At 35.3% G+C, this 24,285-nt stretch overlaps 1 protein-coding gene across 1 annotated transcript in view; it reads left to right on the top strand.

The window, feature by feature from the left end:
- BMT2 (base methyltransferase of 25S rRNA 2 homolog) overlaps positions 1-24,285 on the top strand; it is a 92,432-nt gene that overhangs the window by 57,644 nt on the left and 10,503 nt on the right. The window contains exon 4 of the mRNA XM_049641712.1: positions 17,787-17,901. Within this exon, the coding sequence (XP_049497669.1) occupies positions 17,787-17,901 (115 nt within the window). The remainder of the gene's footprint in view (positions 1-17,786; positions 17,902-24,285) is intronic.

The following is a 24,285-nucleotide window of genomic DNA, read 5'->3' as shown; positions in this document are numbered from 1 at the left end:
TGATTTTGAGTCTTTTTTTTTTTTTTTTTTAATGAATCTGGCCAGAGGTTTATGTTTCCAAAGAACCAGCTCCTGATTTCATTGATCTATTCTTTTTTTTGTTCATATTTTATTTATTTCTGCTCTAATCTTTATTATTTCCTTTCTTTCACTGGTTTTGGGTTTTGTTCTTGTCTAGCCCCTTTAGGTGTAAGGGTAGATTGTTTATTTGATATTTTTCTTGCTTTTTGAGGTAAGCCTGTATTGCTATACATTTCCCTTTCAGGAGAGCTTTTGCTACATCCCAAAGATTTTGGAGTGTTGTGTTTTCATTTTCATTTGTATCCGTGTATTTTTTTATTTCTTCTTTGAATTTTTGGTTAATCCATTCATTGTTCAGTAGCATGGTATTTAACTTCTCTATTTGTGTTCTTTCTTGAGTTTTTTGTTGTGATATCTAGTTTCACAGCTTGTGGTCAGAAAAGATACATGGTATGACTTCAGTTCTTTTTGAATTTGTTGAGACTTGTTTTGTGGCCTAACGTGTGCTCTGTTCTGGAGAATATTCCATGTGCAGTTGAAGTGTGTATTCTGTTTTAGGATGGAATGTTTTGAGTATATCTGTTAGATCCTTCTAGTCCAATGTATCATTCAAAGCCGGTGTTTCCTTGTTGATTTTCTGTTTGGATGATCTGTCCATTGATGTAAGTGGGGTGTTAAAGTACCCTACTATTATTGTATTACTTTTTATTACTTTCTTTATATTTGTTATTAGATGCTTTTATTTATTTGGGTGCTTTAATGTTGGGTGCGTAAATATATACAATTGTTATGTCTTCTTATTGGATCATTCCCTTTGGTTATATAGTGTCTTTTCTTTCTTCTTCTTCTTTTTTTTTTTTTTTTGTAATCTCTTGTTATAGCCTTTGTTTTAAAGTCTATTTTGTCCAATATAGATATTGCTACCCTGGCTTTCTTTCACTTCCATTTGCATGATAAATGCTTTTCCATCCCTTTGTTTTCGTCTACATGTGTCTTAAGGTCTGAAGTGAGTCTCTTATAGGCAGCAATAGATTGGTCTTGCTTTTTTATCCATTCTGTCACCCTCTGTCTTTTGATTGGAGCATTTAGTCCATTTACATTCAGAGTAATTATTGATAGGTATGTACTTATCGCCATTTTGTTACCTATTTTATGATTGTTTTTGTAGTTCTCTGCTTCTTGCTCTTTTCTGTTTTTTTATGCTTTTCTTTAGTGATATACTTGTATTCCTTCCTTGTCTATTACTTGTTTTTGATTTGTGTTTAACATTACGTTAATATATAATATCTGCATATAGCAGTCTATATTAATTGTTGGTCACTTAAATTTGAACCTATTCCTTACCCCCTCACACATATGTTTTAAGTATATGGTGCCCTACTTTGTATCCTTTTACTTTTTTTTTTTTAATTTTTTTTTTCAACGTTTTTTATTTATTTTTGGGACAGAGAGAGACAGAGCATGAACGGGGGAGGGGCAGAGAGAGAGGGAGACACAGAATCAGAAACAGGCTCCAGGCTCCGAGCCATCAGCCCAGAGCCTGACGCGGGGCTCGAACTCACAGACCGCGAGATCGTGACCTGGCTGAAGTCGGATGCTTAACCGACTGCGCCACCCAGGCGCCCCTGTATCCTTTTACTTTGTGAATTCCTTGACTGATTTTTATAAATAATAACTTATTGGAGGGGGGGCACCTGGATGGCTTAGTCAGTTAAGAGTCTGACTCTTGATCTCTGCTCAGGTCATGATCTCATGATTCATGAGTTCGAGCCTCACATCACTGTCAGTGCAGAGCCTGCTTACGATTCTGTCTCTCTCTCTTTCTGCCCTTCCCCACTTGCATGTGTTTGTTCACTCACTTTCAATAAATAAACTTAAGGAAAAAACACTTTAGGGGTGCCTGTGGCTCAGTCAGTAAGCATCTGACTTTGGCTCAGGTCTTCATCTCACGGTTCACGAGTTTGACCCCTGTGTTGGGCTCTGTGCTGACAGCTTGGAGCCTGGAGCCTGCTTGGATTCTGTGTCTCCCTCTCTACCCCTCCCCCGCTCGTGCTCTCTCTCAAAAATAAATAAAACTATTAAAAAAGAAAAGAAAAAACACTTTAAAAAATATACTTATTTGTATTGCTTTCATGCTTCTTAACTTTTCTTACTTCTACTTATAGTGTTTTCTTTCCACTCAAAAAGTCCTTTTTAACACTTGTAGGGCTGGTGTAGTGGTCATGAACTCCTTAAATATTTGTCTGTCTAGGAAACCCCATCTCTCCTTCCATTCTGAATGAAAGTCTTGCTGGATAGAATATTAGAGTATTGTTGGCTGCAGGTTTTTTTCCTTTCAGCACTCTGAGTATATCATTGCTCCTTCGGGCCTTCAAAGTTTCTGCTGAAAAATGAGCTGACAGCCTTATGCGGTTTCCCTTGTATGTAGCTGTTTGGTTTGTTTTTGTTTTTTTTTTCTCTTGCTGCTTTTAAAATTCTCTCTTTATCACTGCTTTTTCCCATTTTAATTACCATGTGTCTTGATATGGACCACCTCCCTGAGTTGATTTTATTGGGGGCTTTCTGTGCCTCCTAGACTGGATTTCTGTTTCCTTTAACCAGTTTCAGGAAGTTTTTAGTTACTAGTGTTTCAAATAAATTTTCTGCCCCCTTTTCTCTTTTTTTTCTCCTTCTGGGATCCCTGTAATGCAAATGTTATTATGTTTGATGGTGTTGCTTAGTTCCCTGAGTCTTTCTCATTTTTTTATTATTTTTTTCTCTGTCCTTTACAGCTTGTTTTCCATGACTCTTTTCTCCAAGTTGCTGATTCCTTCTTGTGTTTCCTCTAGTCTACATTTGTTCCTCTAGTGATACTGTTATCTCTTTAGTCTTTGTCTTCATCTATGATGTGTAGTTAATTCATTTAATTTTTATACAACACAATATGGAATGTGCTGTTATTAGTAACTTCTCTGTTTGGGTAAACAATACAGTGATTGCTATATTAAAACATATATCAGTTTGAAAAATACTGCCATATACATATATGTGCTTATTCATGGAGGTGGTATTTAATTTTTAAGTCTTGGATAAATCTAGGAAAGAGCCATTTCAGATATTTCTTATCTTTTTCTATGAAATGTGATAAGAGGCTTATTTTTTTTGTTTGCTTATTTTTAAAAATCAAAGTGAGTTTTAAAACAATGTTAAAAGCATAAGAAACAAAAGTTAACACTGTGGACTTAAAAAGAGAACTAAATACGATGAAATAAGACATTTCTACAGGCACTTTGAACTTGAGATTCTGTGGAAAATCTGTACTTACTTAGAAACATACCAGGGGTGCTTGGGTGGCTCAGTCAGTTAAGTGTCTGCCTTTGGCTCAGGTCATGATCTTACAGTTCGTGGGTTCAAGGTCCATGTCAGGCTCTGCACTGGTCGCTCAGAGTCTGGAGCCTGCTTCAGATTCTGTGTTCCCCTCTCTCGCTCTGCCCCTCCACTGCTTGTGCACTCTCTCTCTCAAAAAAACAAACAAACAAACAAACAAACAAACAAAAAACCTTTGTATTTGCCATACTTTCTGAGTAGGATGACAGTCACCCATCCTTTTACTTATTCTCTACTCTCTCCCCATTTTCTCCTGAGAAAAGTGTGTTGATCCTGCAGGTCCCAGCAGGGTTTCCCCTTCTTTTTCACCAGTGTTCTTTTACTTTTATAACATTTGTACACTCCTCTAGAATGCAGTCATTGCATTATATTTTGCTATATATTTGCATGTGTCTTCTTCATTGCACTGAATTCCTTGGCTCTTACTCAGCTTGTTATCTCATGTTCTTAACCAGAGGCACACTGGTACAATAGGTATTTATTAAAAGTTTGTCATATTATAGATGTGTAAACATTTAAAGCTGTTTTTTAAATGAAACCAAAGGTCCTCGGCTTTTTGTGTGTGTGTGAAAGTTTTGCAATCTCTTAAGTAATTTTAAATGACTTTTAAATTAATATTAAATGGTCTTCACAATGTATTTATGATTATGGCTGTTTAATATAAACTTTTTTAAACTGCCTTCCAAAATTTATTCTGATTTTAAAACTTGAGGTTTTAGGTTGACAGTCCCCATATTTTCACATCAAAAATTAGAACATAATCATCTGGCAAAATTGTTCTGTTTTATTTTTTATATTCTGTGAGTAAAAGGTACCCTGAAGTATAGTTTGGATGCTAAGATACTGGAATTTCCAGATCCTTCAGCTTCAGTGAGGGAGAGTAGTTCCATTGGTAAATACAGAAAAAAATAAAATCAAATCTTGTTATCTTGTTATACTCTTTAAGTATTTCTTTTGTTAAGTGACTTATTCTTTCTTTGGTTAGGCCAATTTTTCAAATTCTAGATATTTAACCACCACATTAACCACCACTTAACTTGGAAATAAAAGGGGCTTTCCTCCAAATAAATTTATACTATGAAAATTTGCCAACCTAGTAATAATGCTTGTTGTTGAATTTGGAAGTATTGGTGCTTCAGATATAGTGGTATCAGAAATAGTGGTATCAGTATTTAGTCTTTATCAATAAAAATTACCTTATGTAAAAGTAGTGCTTAAAAGATTGATTTATTTTGGACCATGTGATTAGTGATCCCATAAGAATTTATGAAGGGTAATTCTTAGAACAGGGGTAGCTGTACATACTATTAACATGGAAGAATTGTCTGTTTCTCTTGTGGTAAAATTTTAATTAGTGATTTAAGAGAAAACTGCAAATCTGTCATTTATCTGTTTTTGGTGTTTTAACTATTGTGTTTGCAGAACATTTCTAGAATGCCCATAATCCAAAAAGGATAGTGCCTTACAAAAATGTACAACAGATAGTTTTTAAAATATGAAAGAATGATTGAGGTAAATAAAATGAATAAGGAATAATGTGGAAGTATAGGCGAGGTTAAACTACTGAGAATTCCTGTATACTTGTTAGATGGGAGTTACAAATTTAGCTCATAATCACCATGAATTTTCTAGAAAGGAAGTACTCCACTCCTTCAAAATATTTTCTTTCAGTGTGTCATCTGATAAATGAAATGAACCTTTCCAGGCTTAGTTTATTTCACACTTAACCCTTAGGTGGGTTTATTTAGTCCCTAAGTAGAATTCAGAAGGATAATTGGACTTGAATGAGAAAAAAATTCGTCTTTATTTTCAGTCACTTATAATTAAAATTTAGTAGTTTTCTTCTATTAATATGGGCAGCTAAACCCATATGACATTTTCACTCATAAAAATTAAAGATTTGGGTGTTACAGTTACCATCTATACCTCAGAATATTGATTCTCATTACTGTAAAATTACCATAGTTATTAGATTCACTGCTACATCCTCATTATTTAATTTTACTTAAGAAACATGTTACTATATCAGTGTTTTAAGTATTTTGATAAACATGTTTCAGTGTGTAATTTTATTGTATTCCTTTGTATTTCAGTTTATTTATTTAAAGCATTATTTTGAAAAGGTATCCGTATACTTCACCAAATTGCTAAAGGGATTTATGATCCAGAAAGTATTTTAGAATCTCTGACTTAGAGAAAGAAACTACACAGGGGTTGTGTGAGGTTAGATTCTTCCTTTCAAAACTCATATTTATTCAATAATTGGATTATTTGAATAGTCACTGAAATTCAACATAAATAATGTTAAAGTCATAAATATTTTTTGTAGAGAAGTTAATAGTTATTTGAAAACATTATTTAGTAACAATAAGCATGCATTTCCAGGGAGTTCTTAGAACTTGTGTTATTACAGCTAGCACAATACTGTAGTTTTTTTTGTTTAATGTATTTTAATTATTTAAGGAACAATTGATTCTGAAGTTCCCATATTATATGTATTGTACATACTAACATATAAGTAAGTAAAGTCTGTCAGTTAAGATCACTTAAGGTTGGCTGTCTAGCCTTTTTTGGTGAAGAAACTTCAGTCATTTAATAGATTATTCAGAGCCTACTTTTGCCCTTAGCACACCTGATGGTTTCACATATTATAGTACTGTCATATCCATTAATAGTAATGAAATACTACTTGTGTTTATTGAAATATCTTTTATAACTGTTGGCTCTCACAAGCTGATTTTATGCCAACCACTTACACTAATTTTATCTGTTCATATATTCTACTTTAAAAGTTATAGAGTATGGCTACCTGGATATTGTAATTAATCTCTCAACCTTGAAAACATTTTTTTTTACATGTTGGGTAAATCTTAAAAATGTCAAAGAACTGATAAAGCCAAAATGCAAATTCTGACAGGAACCCAGAAAAGTTATCAGAGCTCAACGTTGCCTTTGTCCTGAGAGTGTTTGTCCAAACTGGCAAACTTAAACTTTGGTTTTCATGCTCCAATGATACAGTTGAAGCTCCAAATAGCTGCTTTCTCAGTTTAAGGGTGATCCAGAGTAAATCTACCCCATTCGCCCAGAGTGTGACAGGCCCCAGCAAGTTGAAACTACAGGACATCCCTCTGAATCATACTCATAGTCCAAATTTACATCCCTAGGGTAATCCAAAAATCTTCAGACCCTAAATTTATTTAATTGAAAGTGGCCCTACACTGGTGGTACACCTGGTTGCTGGACAGAAGCAAAAATAAATACCTTTGCTCAAAAATCTTCATATGTAATATAAGAAAAATAAACAGTTCAGAGTAAAAACTAAGTGGGGGAGCCTGAGTGGCTCAGCCAGTTAAGCATCCGACTTCAGCTCAGGTCATGATCTCGCAGTTCGTGAGTTTGAGCCCCACATCAGGCTCTATGCTGACAGCTCGGAGCCTGGAGCCTGCTTCGGATTCTGTGTCTCCCTCTGTCTCTGTTCCTCCCCCGCTCATGCTCTGTCTCTCTCTCTCCTTCAAAAATAAATAAAAACATTAAAAAAACAAACAAACAAAAACTAAGCATGTATGGAAACAAAGTGCAAAGATCTAAAGCCAGCAGATAGCAAGAACAGATCTATAAAGGCCTCAGATACTAGAATTTATAAAATTTATAAGATTTTTTATAACATAAACTACATTTTAAGAAGAAAAGAATTACTTGAAAATTTCTATAGGGACTAGAAATTTCATGATCTTGTCAGCCATTTGCAAAGTCACAATTAAAAAAATAGGACTTCTGGAAATAATAAAATAATTAAATAACTTAGTGTATAGCATGAATTGAAGAGTAAATTATTGAATTGGTTGATACAGATTGTGAAATTATCCATAATGCCACATCCTGATAATACAGTATTCAAAAAATAGAATTAAAATGGTTGAAGATGCAGAAGATAAAATGATGAGAAGGTCTAACTTGTTACTAGAGTTGCAGGAGAGGAGAGAATGGGAAAGCAAACCCTTAATAAAAGAAATCTAAAGATGTATTTCAGGCAGAAGGAAAATGATCCCAGATGGAAAATCTGAGGTCAAAGAAGGAATTAAGAAGTAAAAAAAAAAAAAAAAAAAAAAACAAAAAACACAAAAAACTGGTAAATATGTTGGTAAATCTAGACATTTTTACAATAGGATACACAGAAAGACTAACATAAGTTGTGTGGTTAACAGATTTTTAAGTGTCCTGAAAGCCTTTATTGGTCTAAGAGAAGGCTAAGGTTATCAATAAATACACATTTTCTTGAAAGAGTAGAAACTGAAATTTTCAAATCAGCCAAATGAAAAAATATATATATAATTGTTAAAATTGTAAAGGAAAAATCTAAAACCAGTTCTCAACCTTGGCTATACAATACATCCACTTGAGGAACTGTTAAAAATCCTAATGTTCAGACTTCATCTTACACCAATTGAATCAGGATGTCTGAGTGATTTTAGAAGCTCCCAGGGTGATTCTAAGCAAAGTAAGGAATGGGAGAAAAGAAATAGAACAGATAGAGGAGATGGAAAAGTGTAAAAGAAGATAACAGCAACAAATGTCAGTAAATCACTTTAAAAGTAAATGATCTAAATACTCTAGTTAAAAGTAGATTGTCAGACTGGATTTAAAAATTCAATTTATACTGCTTTTGAGAGACAGGTCCAAATCATGAGACTTAATAAATATTATTTTTATAGATAAAGGAGATTTTTCCCAAAATGATAGAAGGTGTGAATTTATAGGAAAATAGAATAATGTTTAGTTTGTATGTGCCTAAGAGTGCAACTTTAATATACATAAAACAAAAATTGACAGACAAATCTACAGTTGTTTTCGGACAGATTTATTTTTCCCATTATTATAGTTTGATAAATTTCAAACCTCTAAGGAAAATTATGAGTATTACAACCAATACCTTTATATTCATTACTTAAGATTCATTAATAGTAAATATTTTGCTACATTTGTTTCATATCTATGTATGTAGACACATTTTTCCTTTTTTTCCCCCTGAACTCATTTGAGTTACTTCATCACTAAATACTTGAGCATGTGTCACCAGAGATCAGGGGACATTTGCCTACATAGCCACAATACAATTGTCATCACGCTCTGGAAATTTAACATTGGTTAATATAGTTATGTAAAAAACAGGTCATATTCAAATTTTCCAGATTGTTGTAATAGTATTTATAACTGTAGGTAGGTTGTTTGATCCAAGAACCAATCAAAGTTTACATAGTTAGTTGAATTATCTCTTAGGCTTCATTAATCTAGAAAGTTACCTGTGGCATAGCTTCATATTAAACATATATGGTATACAGATGATACTGTGTTCTCAAATGTATCAGTAAGAGGGCACATGTCAGTTTGTCCCATTCTCAGTGATGTTAAATTTGATTATTTGACTAATGTGGTGTCTATCAGATTTCTTCACTGTAGAGGTTTCTATATTCTGTAGGGCTATACATGAAGACTGAGTGAATTTCCTGTTTCTTGACAATTTTCACCAGTAGCTTTAGCATCTGTTAATGATTTTGCCTGCATCAAGTTTGTTTTTGTTTTACTGTAGTTTTTAAAAAATGGTAATTTTTCAGTATCTAACTAGCTTAAACATTTATTGGTTCACATTCTTCTGTAAAGAACAACTTTCCTTTTGGCTGTGTCAGTACGACAGCAACATCCTAAATAAATTCAGGATTTCTTTGCATTTCTTTCTGTCCTTAAAACATTACCTATTGAAATTATTATAGTCAGAATGTTATGTTAAGAAGCTACTGATTTTTTTCCCCTCCCTGTTACTTAATATATAGCTAAGTTCCTTAGTTTTTCCTCTTTCTGTGTTTTTAACTACCCCTGTGATTTAATTTTACTTTTTGAATATGTAAAACATTGACTTTAAAAGTCTGAACTACAAAGTAGGTACACAAAGGAAGGTATACTTAGATGTCCCATACTTTGCTTAAAACATCCACCTAGTTTCCAGATCCTCTGAGGTTTTGTTAATTCTGGTTTTCCATTCTGAGTTTCTTCTTGCAAAAACGAAAGGAATAATATCCTTTCAAACCAGTTTACAGAGATCTTTCTTTTCTGCTTCTTTAAAAACAAATGGATGACTTTTTTTGTTGTTTTAATGTTTATATATTATTGACAGAGACAAAGCATGAGCATGGGTGGGGGGGAGGGGGGCGGGGCAGAGAGAGGAAAAGACACATAATCTGAAGCAGGCTCCAGGCTCTGAGCTGTTAGCGGGGCTGGAATTCACAAACTGCAAGATCATGACCTGGGCCGAGGTCGGACGCTTAACCAACTGAGCCACCCAGGTGTCCCACAAATGGATGACTTTTGACACACCTTCTCAAGAACTGAGAGAGCAAGCACTCAGAAGCAGTAAGACTACAGAATATTTGAACAACATGATTAACAAACTTGCCCTAATGGCCAAATATAGAAAGTATACCCCAGAACTGCAAAGCAATATTTCAACTGTACATGTAACTTTTGTAAAAATATTTTATAAAAATTTATAAAACAGATGTCAGTAAGATTCAGACCTTTGAGGGGCGCCTAGGTGGCTCAGTCGGTTATGCGTCTGACTTCAGCTCAGGTCATGGTCTCGCAGTTTATGGGATTGAGCCGAGTGTCAGTTCCGAGCCTGCTTGGGATTCTCTCTCTCCCTCTCTCTCTCTGCCCCTCCCCTGCTCATGCATACCTGCACACTCTCAAAATAAACTTTAAAAACAAATGTTGAGGGGTGCTTCGGTGGCTCAGTGGGTTGAGTGTCTGACTCGATTTCTGCTTGGATCATGATCCCAGGGTCATGGGATTGAGCCCTGCCTCAGACTCTGCACTGAGTGTGGAGCCTGCTTTAAGATATTCTCCCTTTCTCTCCCTCTCTCTCCCGCTCTCTCTCTCTCTCTCTCTGGAGGCAATAAGAGACTGTTAAATACAAAGAATAAACTGAGGGTTGATGGGAATGGGGGGGGGGTGGGGAAAATGGGTGATAGGCATTAGGGAGGACACTTTTTGGGATGAGCCCTGGGTGTTATAAGTGATGAATCACTGGATTCTACTCCTGAAGTCAAGACTACACTGTATGTTAACTAACTTGAGAATAAACTTAAAAAAAAAAAAAATTCTCTCTCTCCCTCTCTCTGTCTCTGTCTCTCTCTCTCCCTCTCCCTCTCCCTCTCCCTCTCCCCCACTCTTGGGCTCTCTCTCTGTGTGAAATAAAAAAAATAAAATAAATTTTTCAAAATGTTGGAAATTTCAGAGTATATTCATTTTTTTTTTAAATATACCTGACACACAGTGTTACTTTAGTTTCAGGTGTATAGCATAGTGATTTGACAACTTTATACCTTATGCTTTGATCACAAATATGCCTACCATCTGTCACCATGCAATGCTATCAAAATACCATTGACTGTATTCCCCATGCTATACCTTTTATCCCTGTGACTTATTCATTCCATAACTGGAAGCCTCTGTATCCCCACTGCCATTTCACTCATTTTACCCATTCCCCCTGCCTTCTCTGGCAACCATCAGTTTGCTCTCTGTATTTATGGGTCCATTTCTGTTTTTGTTTATTCATTTGCTTTTTAGATTCCACATATAAGTGAAATCATGTGGAATTCATCCTTCTCTGTCTGACTTACTTCACTTAGCTTAATACCCTCTAGGTCCTTCCATAGTGTCACAAATGGCAAGGTTTCAATCTTTTTTATGGCTGAGTAATATTCCTGTGTGTGTGTGTGTGTGTGTGTGTGCACGCCACATCTTTATCCATTTATCTACCAATGGAAACGGGAAACAGGTTGCTTCCATATTTTGGCTACTGTACATAATGCTGCAGTAAACATAGGGGTGCATTTTTCTTTTCAAAAAATTATTTTCATATTTGGGTAAATACTCAGCAGTGGAACTACTGGATCATATGGTAGCTCTATTTTTAATTTTTTGAGGAATTTCCTTACTGTTTTCCACAAGGCTACACCAGTCTGCATTCCCACCAGCAGTGCACAAGGGTTCCTTTTTTCTCCACATCCTTGCCAACACTTGTTATTTCTTGTTTTTTTTGATTCTAGCCATTTTGACAGGTGTTAATAATAGCTCACTGGGGTTTTGATTTGCATTTCTCTAATTAGTGATGTTGAGCATCTTCCAGATGTCTTTTGGTCATCTGTATGTCTTCTTTGGAAAAATGTCTCTTCAGATCCTCTGCCCATTTTTTAATTGGATTATTTGTTTTTGGTGTTGAGTTGTATGCTTGAGGAGATGTATCTACAAAAATATTGCTTGGACCAATGTTAAAGGGTTTACTGCCCAGGTTTCCTTTGGAGAGTTTTATGGTTTCATGTCTCACATTTTAGTCTTTAATTAATTTTGAGTTTATTTTTGTGTATGGTGTAAGAAAGTTGTCCAGTTCTATTCTTTTGCATGTAGCTGTCTAGTTTTCCAAATATTTCTTAATGAGATGGTCTTTTTCCATTGTATATTTTTTGCTTCTTTGTTATAGATTAATTGACCATTTAAGCTTGGGTTGATTTCTGAACTCTTTTTTCTTACAGTGATCTATTGTCTGATTTTGTGCCAGTAACATACTGTTTGATTACTACAGCTTTGTAGTATATCTTGAAATCTGGGATTATGATACCTTCAGCTTTTTCTTCCTTCTCAAGATTGTTTTGGTGATTCAGGGTCTTCTGCGGTTCCATACAAATTTAGTATTTTTTGTTCTAGTTTGAAAAATGCTTTTAGTATTTTGATAGGGGTTGCACTGAATTTGGGATTGCTTTGGGTAGTATGGATGTTTTAGCAGTATTCTTCCATGGTTATGAAGTATCTTTCCATTGGTCTGTTTTATCTTCAGTTTCTTTCATCATTGTTTTATAGTTTTCAGAGGACAGGTCTTTCCCCTCCTTGGTTAAGTTTATTTCTAGGTATTTTATAGTTTTTGTTGTGATGGTAAATGGGATAGTTTTTCTGCTATTTTATTAATAGTGTAAGAAACATAACCAATTTCTGTGTATTAATTTTGTATCCTAAAACTTTACTGAATTCATTTATTCTAGTAGTTCTTTGGTATAGTATTCAGCGTTTTTTATTTATACTGTCATGTCATCTGCAAATAATGAGAGTTTTGCTTCTTCCTTACCAGTTTGGATGCTTTTTATTTCTTTTCCCTGTGTGATTGCCGTGGCTGGGACTTCCAGTACTATGTTGAATAAAAGTGGTGAGAGTGGACATCCTTGTCTCCTTCTTGATCTTAGAGGAAAGGCTTTCATTTTTTCTACCATTGAATATGATGTTAGCTCTGGGTTTTTCATATGTGACCTTTATTATGTTGAGGTTTTTCCCTCTAAACTGACTTTTTTGAGAGTTTTTATCACTAACAGATGTTGAATTTTGTCAGATGCTTTTTCTGCATCTATTGAGATAAGATTTTTATCCTTTTTGTTGATGCTCTGTATCATGTTGATTTGCTGATATTGGAGCATCCTTGCATCCCTGGAGTACTTCCCACTTGATCATGGTGAATGATCCTTTTGGATTGTTGAATGCAAAGATTTGCTAATATTCTGTTAAGGATATTTGCAGCTGTTTATCAAGAATGTTGGCCCATAGTTTTCTGTTTTTGTAGTGTCTTTAGTAATTCTGGCCTTGTAGAATGAATTTGGGAATCTTTCTTCCTCATCAGGTTTTTGGACTACTTGAAGAGGAATAGATATTAATTTTTCTTCAAATAATGGTAGACTTCACTTGTGAATCCACATAGTCCTTGACTTATGTTTATTGGGAGGTTTTTTTTTTTTTATTGCTGACTGAATTTTGTTACTAACAATCAATGTATTCAGATTTTCTATGTCTTGCTGATTCAGTTTTGGAAGATTGTGTATTTCTAGGAATTTATCCATTTTTTTGTAAGTTGTCCAATTTTTGACATATAATTTTCCTAATATTGTCTTTTGTTTCTCTTTCATTTCTGATTTATTTGAATCCTCTTTTTCCTGGTAAGTCTGTCTGAAGGTTTATCAACTTCATTTATCTTTTCAAAGAATCACCTCTTGGTTTTATTGATGTTTTCTTTTGTTGGGTCTCTTTAATTTATTTCTGCTCCAATCTTTATTATTTCCTTCCTTTTACTAACGTTGGCCTTTGTTCTTTTTCTAGTTTCTTTAGGTATAAGGTTAGATTGTTTCTTGTGGTATACCTGTGTCACTCTAAATGTCCTTTTAGAACTGCTTTCCCTGTATCCAGATTATGAACCATTGTATTCTTGTTTTCATTTTGCTCCATATACCTTTGATTTCTTTATCAACTCATTGGCTGTTTAGTAGCATGTTGTTTAATCTCCACTTGGGTTTTTTCCAGTTTTTTTCTTGTGATTGATTTCTAGTTTCATACCTTTGTGGTCAGAAAAGATGCATGATATGATTTCAATGTTAAATTTATTGAGACTTGCATTGTGGCCCAACACATGATCTGTCCTGGAGAATGTTTCCTGTATACTTGAAAAGAATGATTATTCTGTTGTTTTTAGATGAAGTGTTCTGTGTTTATCTGTTAAGTTCATCTGGTCTCATGTGTTACTCAGAGGTTTTTTTTGTTGATTTTCTGCCTGGTTGATGTATCCATTGGTGCAGGTAGGGTGTTAAAGTCCTATTGTTACTATGTTATTCTCAGTTTTTCCATTTATATATTCATATTTGCTTTATGTCTTCAGGTCCTCCAATGTTGAGAGCATAGATAATTACAATTGCTAAATCCAGTTGTTGGATTGACCCCTTTATCATTAGATAGTACCTTTGTGTTTTGTTAGTCTCTGTTTTAAGGTCTACTTTGTCTAATACAAGTATTGGTACCATGGCCTTCCCCTCCCCCTCCCCCCCCTTGCTTCCATTTGCATGGAATTTCTCTTCTCATCCTTTCACTTTCAGTCTGTGTGTAAATCTAAAGTGAGTCTCCTGAGGGCAGCGTATAGATACATCTTGTTTTTTATCCATTCCACCATCCTTTATCTTTCAGTTGATGCATTTAGACCATTTACATTTAAAGTAATTATTATTGATAGGTGTCTCCTTATTGTCATTTAGTTAATTTTTTCCTGGTATTTCTAGTTCTCTCTCTTTCCTTCTTCTTCTCTTGGTCTGTTTGTGACTGAAGACTTTCTGTAGTATTCTTGATTTTTTTCCCTTTATTTTTTGTGTAACTATCATAGATTTTGTGTTTGTGGTTACCGTAAGGTTCATATAAAGCATCCTAAGTGTTTAACAGTCTTAAGTTAATGGTCACTTAAGTTAGAACACATTTTAAAAGAACTTTTTACTACCCCCCCACCACATTTTATATATATGTTGCCATATTTTACATATTTTTATTGATAATTTTCTTCTTATGGCCTCTTCTTTTCCACTTAAAGTATTCCCTTTAACATTTCCTATAAGGCTAGTTCAGTGGTGATAAACTCCTTTAACTTTTGTTTGGGAGACTTTCTTTCTCCTTCAATTCTGAATGATAATCATGCTGGAAAGAGTATTCTTCATTGCAGGTTTTTTCCTTTCAGTTCTTTGAATATAAGGATTGCCTTATGGGGTTTCCATTATATATAACTTTTTGTTTCTCTCTTGCTTCTTTTCTCAGTCTTTAACCTCTAACATTTTAATTACCACATGTCACAGTATGGACCTCCTTTATGTAATCAGCAATGAAGCATGAAACTTTTAAAAACATTTATGCAAGAAAGAAGAATGTCACATAAGCAAATGTGTAGTACAAAACTTTATTATTTAGGCATGTGGCCATAGGTTAAGACTGTAAAAGGAAATGAAGAGTATGATTACCATGAAAATCAACATAGTGGCTACCATTACATGAAGGGCTGAGGGATGTCATCAGGGAGTGTCATGCTTCCAGGGTGTAGGCAATGTTTTATTTCTTGACCTGGATGGTAATTACTTGGATGTTGACTTTGTGATTATTTAAACTGTAAATATGCTTGATGCAAATAAAAAATTAAGGAGCTAAACCAAAGAATTTGAAATGAACTTAGAGCATACTGATAATTAATAAGTCCATGGTACTGCTATTGGTGGTTGTTATCATAATGTTGAATTAACTTGAATGATTTAGAATACTCCATCCAGATAGAAAATTTAATTTACAAGAAGCACTTTTTAAGAGACTATCAGAAATGTTTTGCTATCCAGTTTACCAGAACCAACTATTATATAATTTAATATGAGAAAAATTCTACTTTTACTATGTTCAGGAAGATCACTAGTGGATGAGCCACAAAAAATTCCATCTGTGGCATTAACAGCTAACAATATTTACCACTTTTTGAGCACTTGCCATGTGGCAGATATTGGTCAAGTATTACAAACGTGTGATCTCATTTAATCTTGGAAATAACTCATTAGTGTGGGTACCCCATTAGTGTGTCCCCATATTACACGTGTCAAGGGCAGAATCTGGTTTTGATCTTAATCTCTCTGATTCCAGAACTCTTGTTCTTAGTCCCTATAATCTTGAGGCTAGGGTTATCTAATACTGTATATATAATGTTACTATTGTTCTAGATTTTCATTTATTCTAACTTGTTATGATTTGGGTATTCAAGTTTTTATCAATTTAGCAACAAACGTCAGCTAAATACCAGGTATTTCTGTGGCCACTATCTACTGGATCTTTTGCTCTGTTTAGCAGCTTGGAACCTGTGCCACAGGAGTTTACTGGCCTTACTTCCTTGAACCTAATGTATTGCACTATTTCAAGTATTACCAAACTGAATTCTCAACTTTACACATTTTTTGTGTTCTATGCATCACCCAAACTACATACTAATTTGTTTCCTGAGTGGCTGTAGTACATGAAATTACGTCTTGAGCCCTATGAGCAGCTCTTTTCACTGGTGGAGTTGCTCGCTATTCCTTTCAAGAACTAACATTCATCTGGAGGTCATTGTCAGAAGTATTGAGGTTTTCTACAGATACAGAAAATGAAGGGCCTCTTAGTTAACTTCCTATTATAACCCTAGACCCTTATAGCTCTTCTTCACATGAGTTTTTAAAATTTATTGACAAAAATATTTTAATTAGTTCATATTGTTTTTATGTTGCTATACACTGCCATGTACTCTGTGAAATGGTGAGTATGGCCATTTCTATAAAATGTTAGGACATGAAGCTCTTGGTAAAAAATGTAATCCCTAGTTCTTGCATTCCTTTTCTGGAAAAAAAAATCAACCTTGTTACTTTAACTTCTGGTACCTTTTTCAGCTTAACCTTCTGTCAATAGCTTAATGTCTCCCAGTGGATCCAAAGGAAAATGGTAGCCAAGATGTCAGGAAGAGAACCTGTACAGGTTTTCTCTACCCTTACATTTCAAACCAAGATTCTATTTTTACCCAATTATTCTCCTATATTTTATTTTTCCAGTATGTTCTCATAAATCTTGTAAAGGAAATTGTATTATCACTGGAAATGGCATATTGTCTCCCGCTTAATTTTATTATTGCTTTACTGTCTGAACACTGGGAGTGTGGGCTTGGGTCCAATAAAAAATCCACTGTTTTCTTTATTCTTAATTGCTGCTACATAGATTGTTATAAAGTTGGTTGCCTGCATTGAGTATCATAGTTATTTCTGATTTCGTTTACCTTCTTTTTCTACCATTTTTTGGGCATGAGCACACAATTAAAATTTTTCCTTCAAAAATATGATTTGTGATTTCCTCTTTGATCTCTTGTAATTTACAGAGACAAATTAAACTGAAGTCCAAAGATATTATTATTGACTAATGAGATTTGATTAGTGAAGGCATTCTTTATCTGTAAGGAAAATTTTCAAAGAGTGGTCTCGGGATTTTAGACACTTGAGGATTTCTGTGGGTGAAAAATTATTTTTACAATAATACTAACTTTATTTATTCTTTCTCTCATGAGTATAAAGTAGAGTTTTCCAAACTATAGGGTGTGTGATGTTACAACAGCCTGAACACAAAAGCCCATATGAGAATTCATCTGTCTTCTATTATGCCAGGCATTAAAGAGACTTGAAAAAATGTGAAACATCTCTTCATTTTTTATTATCTTTCTAATCTAGATTTTTCATTTAAGGAGTATAATATACATTTTTAAAATCCCATTGCTTATGTTAAATTGTTTTTTCACTATTCAGTTTTCATATGGTATTATTGGTACCTACATCCCACATGTACGAAAGGTCTGTAGGTCCTCAGTTATGTTTAAATGTGTAAAAGGATCTTGAGACCAAAAACTTAGTCAATGATTTACCTTATTTTTTTCTCAAATGTTTGAATTTTTTTCTTATATTTGGTTTTATCCTATAAAAGGCAAACTGAAAATAATCTATTTTTAGGTTGCTACAGACCTCAGGAAAGATCAGATTACTTGATGTTGGCAGCTGCTTTAACCCATTTCTGAAGTTTGAAGAATTTCTAACTGTTGGCATAGATATTGTACCTGCTGTAGAGGTATGCATAGTTCTATTTTGTTTTGAGACTTGAAGATCTTACGCATATACTTACCAAGAAAAAAGCATTGTCTTTACATTACTGAAATAGCAAGTATGTTTCCTATGCACAAGTTGATAAATTTTTACTCAAAAGCGAATTCGTATTCCATGAAAATTGTTGAGCATTTAGTTGACAAATATGGTACTGGTTAAAATAATACTGGCTTTTATTTTGTTTCCTGGTCGTCTATTTTTGTAATCAAGAGACTAATAAATTGCAAAGATTTCCAGGTAGCTATAAGGTTTGGGCTTTTTGTTTGTTGTATTTATCCTTTTTTGAAGTGTACTGTGAAATGGAGCCATTATGGAATAATGTCCAGAGCAAGGACTTTGGAGACCATCAAAACTTTATTAAATCGCAGCTATTTGTACATAGATGAAACTAGTTAAATTGTTTTCTCTACTTTTAAAATAGTTTTTCTCTTCATGACATAATTTGTTTGCCATTTTACTTTTGATAAAGCATTACACACCAAAAATTGACAAATTGAATTTAAAAAAAAAAATGTCTTAATGTTTATTTTTGACAGAGAGAGCAAGGGAGGGGCAGAGAGAGACAGAGAATCTGAAATAGGCTCCAAGCTCTGAGCCGTCAACATAGCACCCGACCTGGGGCTCAAACTCACAGACCATAAGATCATGCCCTGAGCCAAACTCGGAAGCTTAACCAACTGAGCCACCCACATGCCCCACAAATTGCATTTTTAATGTTTTAAAGACAGTATGTGTTACAGTGTAAACTGGGTTAGGGATTGGTTTTCAGTCTGCTATATGCCTCGCACCTAGGAATGCCTAGTACATGAAGTACTCATTAAACACTTCTTGAACAAAATAATGGAATCTTATGTTCAACCTGGGATTCTATCTCTGAGCCTCTTTCCTCATCTGTATGGTGGAGTTAGTGATGGAGCACATTTCATAGCACCATTGTAATATGTACTTGAGAAGAAGTATTTAAAACACCTAGCACAGTGCCTGTTACTTAAGTGAGTGCTAGATGGTTGCCATTATTATTGAAAAGTTCCTGCATGGAGATTCAACTTTCATTTGAATTTTTTCTTGAATTTTTAATGAAGAAATGCTAATAAAACTTACCATTATCTCTACTTCTGAAAGGTGGACAAATGTTTGCTTTATGGTAAAACAGCTGTTCTTAGCTTATGACTGCAGAGAATTCCTGTGCCTTCAAGAGCTATACTGTTAAAATATATTGGGCTTTGTACATGGATTTTCTTCTTTCCTGAAGACACACATTAGAGATGTCCTTTAGGGACCCATTTGCTCTAAACCTTGGGCTTAAATATTAAATTTGTTTGTAGATAGAGCTATAAACTTTCAACTGTAAAGTCACTGGGGTAGGCAAAAGAACTAACTATACAGAAGTTCAGTAGTAGCATCAGGCTTCCACAGTTCCAGAATGCTGTAACTAATTTTAAGATGAAGGGCCTTTTACTTCCAGTCAAGATGGAGTAACCTACCTCAAACAACACAAAGTGGACAAAATACACACAATAATTTACAAGTCATTTGATATCAGGTAATAAAGGACAGTGATCAGTGAGAGACAAAAATAAATGATTTGAGCCCTACTATTGTACCATCATTCGGCCTTTAGAGTGTCTAGGACATGACCCAGAGAAGGAATCCCAAGCAGGGCCCAAATGTTTCCCTGAGTTGTGGGGACAGAGCTGAGAGTCCTGGGGAGAATAAGGCAGCTAGGGTTCCTAGGAAAGAGTACCAATTATATGAGAGCTGCACAGAGGGAAAACTCCAGAGACCTGGAGGGCCAAGAGTCCTCCTTGAGTTCTCAGCTGAGTACTCATCAGTTTATGACATGAATGAGAAAACTACAAGAGACTTTAAGTACCACTCGGAAAGAGTAGAGGTTTTAGTGCCTGGTACTCACATAGGGTGGAAATAGTACCTGTTTCCATCAGCCACACTGGAAACCTAAAAAATCACAGTGCATTGGGTCAAGTACAAAGAAGAATCTTGCCTGAGTACCGGAAAATAATTAGCTTTAGACTGAATAATGGTCTAGTCCCACCTAACAAATCATAGAAGACCCCAAAGGATCAAAGTGTTTCCAGGTAATTTAACTGCATCCCAGAACAAAGCTCAAGAATATTTATAGCAGTACAATGCCATCCAGCACCCAGAAAGGTAAAAATCCACCATGTTGGACATCCAATAAAGAAATAGGCAGCCATAGGACCCATGGCGAGGAGATAAATCAATAGAGACCAACCCTAAACTGACAGAGATGTTAAAATTAGGAAACAAGGACATTAAAATAGGCTCAGTATGCCTGTATCCTATATGTACAAAAAGTTTAGAGACACAGAACATACTTTAAATACCAAATGTAACTTCTAGAGATAGATACTATCATACTCTGCCCTCTTGATCTCCTGGCTCTGTAGGCTAAAGGATCATGTGTTCCTTGTACCATGGCAATGTAATAGTATAGTCCATATCACCCAGAAAGGAGCTCATACTCCCTGTCTGGCACCTCAGTTTTTGTGACCACTGTCAGAGTAAATCTCTGTATCACCTGGCTCTGGTGGCCAGTGAAACTTAACACTCATGGGTCCCACAGAACTGTTATCAATGAGGAAAGTTCCTAAACAGCTGTCACCCCTAGGGCACAGCAAGAGGCATCAGACCCAGGAGCTCAGTTTTACTGTGAAGGAAGATTATTAGCTAATCACCACGACTGCAGCCTGAGTGGCAGACTTCTAATTAAACACAAGTCATGTGGCTGACTATAATCCTTTCCAGAGATTTCTGAGGGTGGGCACTGTCTTTGAGCTCAGTCTCTGCTGTGCTAAGTGCCATGGTCTCCTGGAGGGGAGCTATACACACATCTATTGTGCCAGTTTTTGCAGCTGCCTCCTGGGGAACACCCCTTGGTCACCTGGCTCTGGGATGGGGGTAGAGGACTTGCATTCTTGGGTCCCATGAGACCCTGGCAGTTGGAGAGATTGTTCTTGGCAGGTTAGCAGGCTCCCACCCCGAGAGCACTGCACAGACAGCAGACTGAAGCACATTCCCCAATATTTCTGTGAAGGAGACCTCTTTGCTTCTTCTGGGGCTTTAGCCTGGAGACCTGTTTCAGGTTTGGCACACATTTAATGTCAAACAGACGTGCTCTCAAGAAACATAGACTGAGGATGCCATCTTGCATTCCCCCTCTGCCTCGCTCCACCTCACTACTGTCACCCAGAAAAGACCTTACACACTCATCTGGAGCCCTGATCTCTTTGCCACCCAGGGGATGCCTCCAGATTGCCTGGTTCTCAAGGCCGGAGGGGGCTTACATTTGTGGTCCCACAGGACTGTATATATTTGCATATTTTTAAAACCTGATGCCTGAAGGTCTGGCTTCTAGTCAGCCTGAATCTAGGTGCTGAGATCATCCCCCACCAAGACACTGACAGGTCTTAACACATCCTCAACTACTGGGAGCTATTAAAAATGTAATAGGCTGCTTGGACAAGCATAAAGGTTTGAAAGACAACCAAGATCTGAGGCAGGGTTGAATAACAAGTTTCATCTCCTAATAAGACCACCCCTTCAAGACTGGCTTCAAGAGGCTATGGTGTCATCTGCTATATAGAAACCAACAGAGTCAAGTAAAATGAAGAAAGAGAGGAATACATTCCAAATGGAAAAAAACAAGTTACAAGTACAGGAGGAAAATATTAATGAAATGGAGATAAGTAATTTAGATTCATTGTCAGGTAAAGTAATGGTCATGAAGATGCTCACCAAACTGGGGAGAAGAATGAATTAACACAGTGAGAACTTCAACAAAGAGATGGAAAATATTAGAAGATACCAAGTAGAAGTCACAGAGCTTTAGAATATAAATACTGAATTAAAAAATACACCAGAGGCATTCAACATGAGACTAGAAGTAGCAGAAGCATCAATCAACTTGAAGACAAGGCAGTGGAACTCACACATTCAGAGCAGCATAAAGAAAAAGAATGAAAAAAAGGAGATAATATTAAAAGCAGCAAGAGAAAAACAACTTACTACATACAAATGAACTCCCTTAAGTCAAGTCTATAAGCAGATTTTCCAGCAGGAACTTTGCAGGCCAGATGAGTGTAGCATTTTATATTCACGGGACTGAAAGAAAAAATATTGCCACCCAAGGACTTTACCTGGCAAAGTTACCATTCAGAAGTGGAGAAGCCATTACAACACTGATGAAAAAAATTGGAGACGACACATACGTTGGGAGAGCAAATATTGTTTAAACATCTACACTACCGAGAGCAATCTACACATTTAACGTAATCCCTGTCAAAATACCAACAGCATTTTTTCATGGAACTAGAACAAAGACCCCTAAAATTGTACAGAACCACAAAAGACCTGAATAGCTAAAGCAGTCTTGAAAAATAAAAATAAAACTGCAAGTATCACAATTCCAGCTTCAGGTTATAGTTGAAAGCTGTAGTAATCCAAACAGTGATGTACTGGCATATAAACATAGACACTCAGATCAACAGAATACAATAGAAAAACTAGAAATAAACCCACAATTATGTCAATTAATCTTTGACAAAGAAGGAATGAACATCCAATGGGAAAAAAAGTCTCTTCAGCAAATAACATTTGGAAAATTGGAAAATTACATGCAAAAGAATAAAACTAGACAACTTTCTCATTATACACAAAAATAAACTCGAAATGGATTAAAAACCAAAATGTGATACCTGAAACCATAATTAAGTTCTAGAAAAGACTATAAGCAGTAATTTCTCTTATGACATCAGCCATAATAACATTTTTCTAGATTGGTCTCCTAAGGCAAGAGAAACAAAAGCAAAGGTAAACCAGTAGGACTACATCAAAATATAAAGCTTCTGCACAGTGAAGGAAACAATCAACAAAACTAAAAGACAACCTACTGAATGGGAGAAGATATTTTGCAACAAATTCCATTAATGGTTAGTACTCAAAATATAAAACTTATACAACTCAACACCCAAAAAATAATCCAATCAAAAAATGTGCAAAAGGTATGAACAAACACTTCTCCAAGAAGACACACAGATGACCAACAGACACATCAAAAGATGCTCAACATCACTTACAAGGCAAATGCAAATCAAAACTACAATGAGCTATCACCTCACACCTGTCAGAATAAATTGTGGAAGCAGCCCAAGTGTCCATCAATAGGTGAATGGTCAAAGTGGTGTGTGTATGTTTGTGTGTATACATACACACACACACATACATACATACAATAGAATATTAGCCATAAAAAATGAAATCTTGCCACTTGCAACAGTGTGCATGGAGCTAGTCAGAGAAAGTGCTAATGCAAAATAAACCAGTCAGAGAAAGACAAGTACCATATGATCTCACTCTTATGTGGAATAAGAAACAAATGAGCGAAGGAGGAAAAAAAGAGAGAGAGAGAGAAAGCAACAAACCTAGAAACAGACTCTTAACCATAGAGAACTGACAGTTGTCAGAGAGGAGGTGGATAGATAGGCAAAATAGGTGATGGGGATTAAAGAGCCACTTATGAAAAAAATAAAGCATTTTGGGGATAATTGAGGACATTTGGGTATGTACTGCATATTTAAAATCAACAGTAAATGTCTAGGTGTGAATAGAAAAAAAAAAAGGAGAAATGGAGTTTTCCAGACCAACAAAGCTAGAGGAGTTCATCACCACTTACCTGACCCTTGAAGTTATGTTAAAAGAACTTCTTTAGGGGCGGGCGCCTGGGTGGCTCAGTCGGTTAAGCATCCGACTTCGGCTCAGGTCATGATCTCGCGGTCTGTGAGTTCGAGCCCTGCATCAGGCTCTGTGCTGACAGCTCAGAGCCTGGAGCCTGTTTCTGATTCTGTGTCTCCCTCTCTCTCTGACCCTCCCCGTTCATGCTGTCTCTCCCTGTGTCATAAATAAATAAATAAATAAATAAATAAATAAATAAATAAAACTTCTTTAAACTGAAAATAAAGAGCACTAATTAGTATTTTAAAAATATGAAAGAATAAAACTCACTGCAAAGGTTAACATATAGTAAACATAATAGTTTAGTCACTTATAAAGTATGAAGATTAAAAGACAAAAATGGTAAAAAAAAAAAAAATAAGTGTGATTATAATAGTTAAAGGGCACACAAGATTTAAAGATACAAAATGTGGTATGAAAATGTAAAACATGGGGATGAGTAATCATGTTAAACTTCACAATGGGATCAACCTTAAGTTGTCAACTTAAAATAGACTCTTAGAGATCTGAGTTGCTGTATGTAATCTCATAGTAACCACAAAGCAAAAATTTATACTAAATATACGAAAGAGAAAGA

Source organism: Panthera uncia, chromosome A2 (genome assembly GCF_023721935.1).
Source record: "Panthera uncia isolate 11264 chromosome A2, Puncia_PCG_1.0, whole genome shotgun sequence".
Lineage (NCBI taxonomy): Eukaryota > Metazoa > Chordata > Mammalia > Carnivora > Felidae > Panthera > Panthera uncia.
The sequence above is the reverse complement of the archived record's forward strand: the minus strand, read 5'-3'. Positions and strand labels throughout refer to the sequence as shown.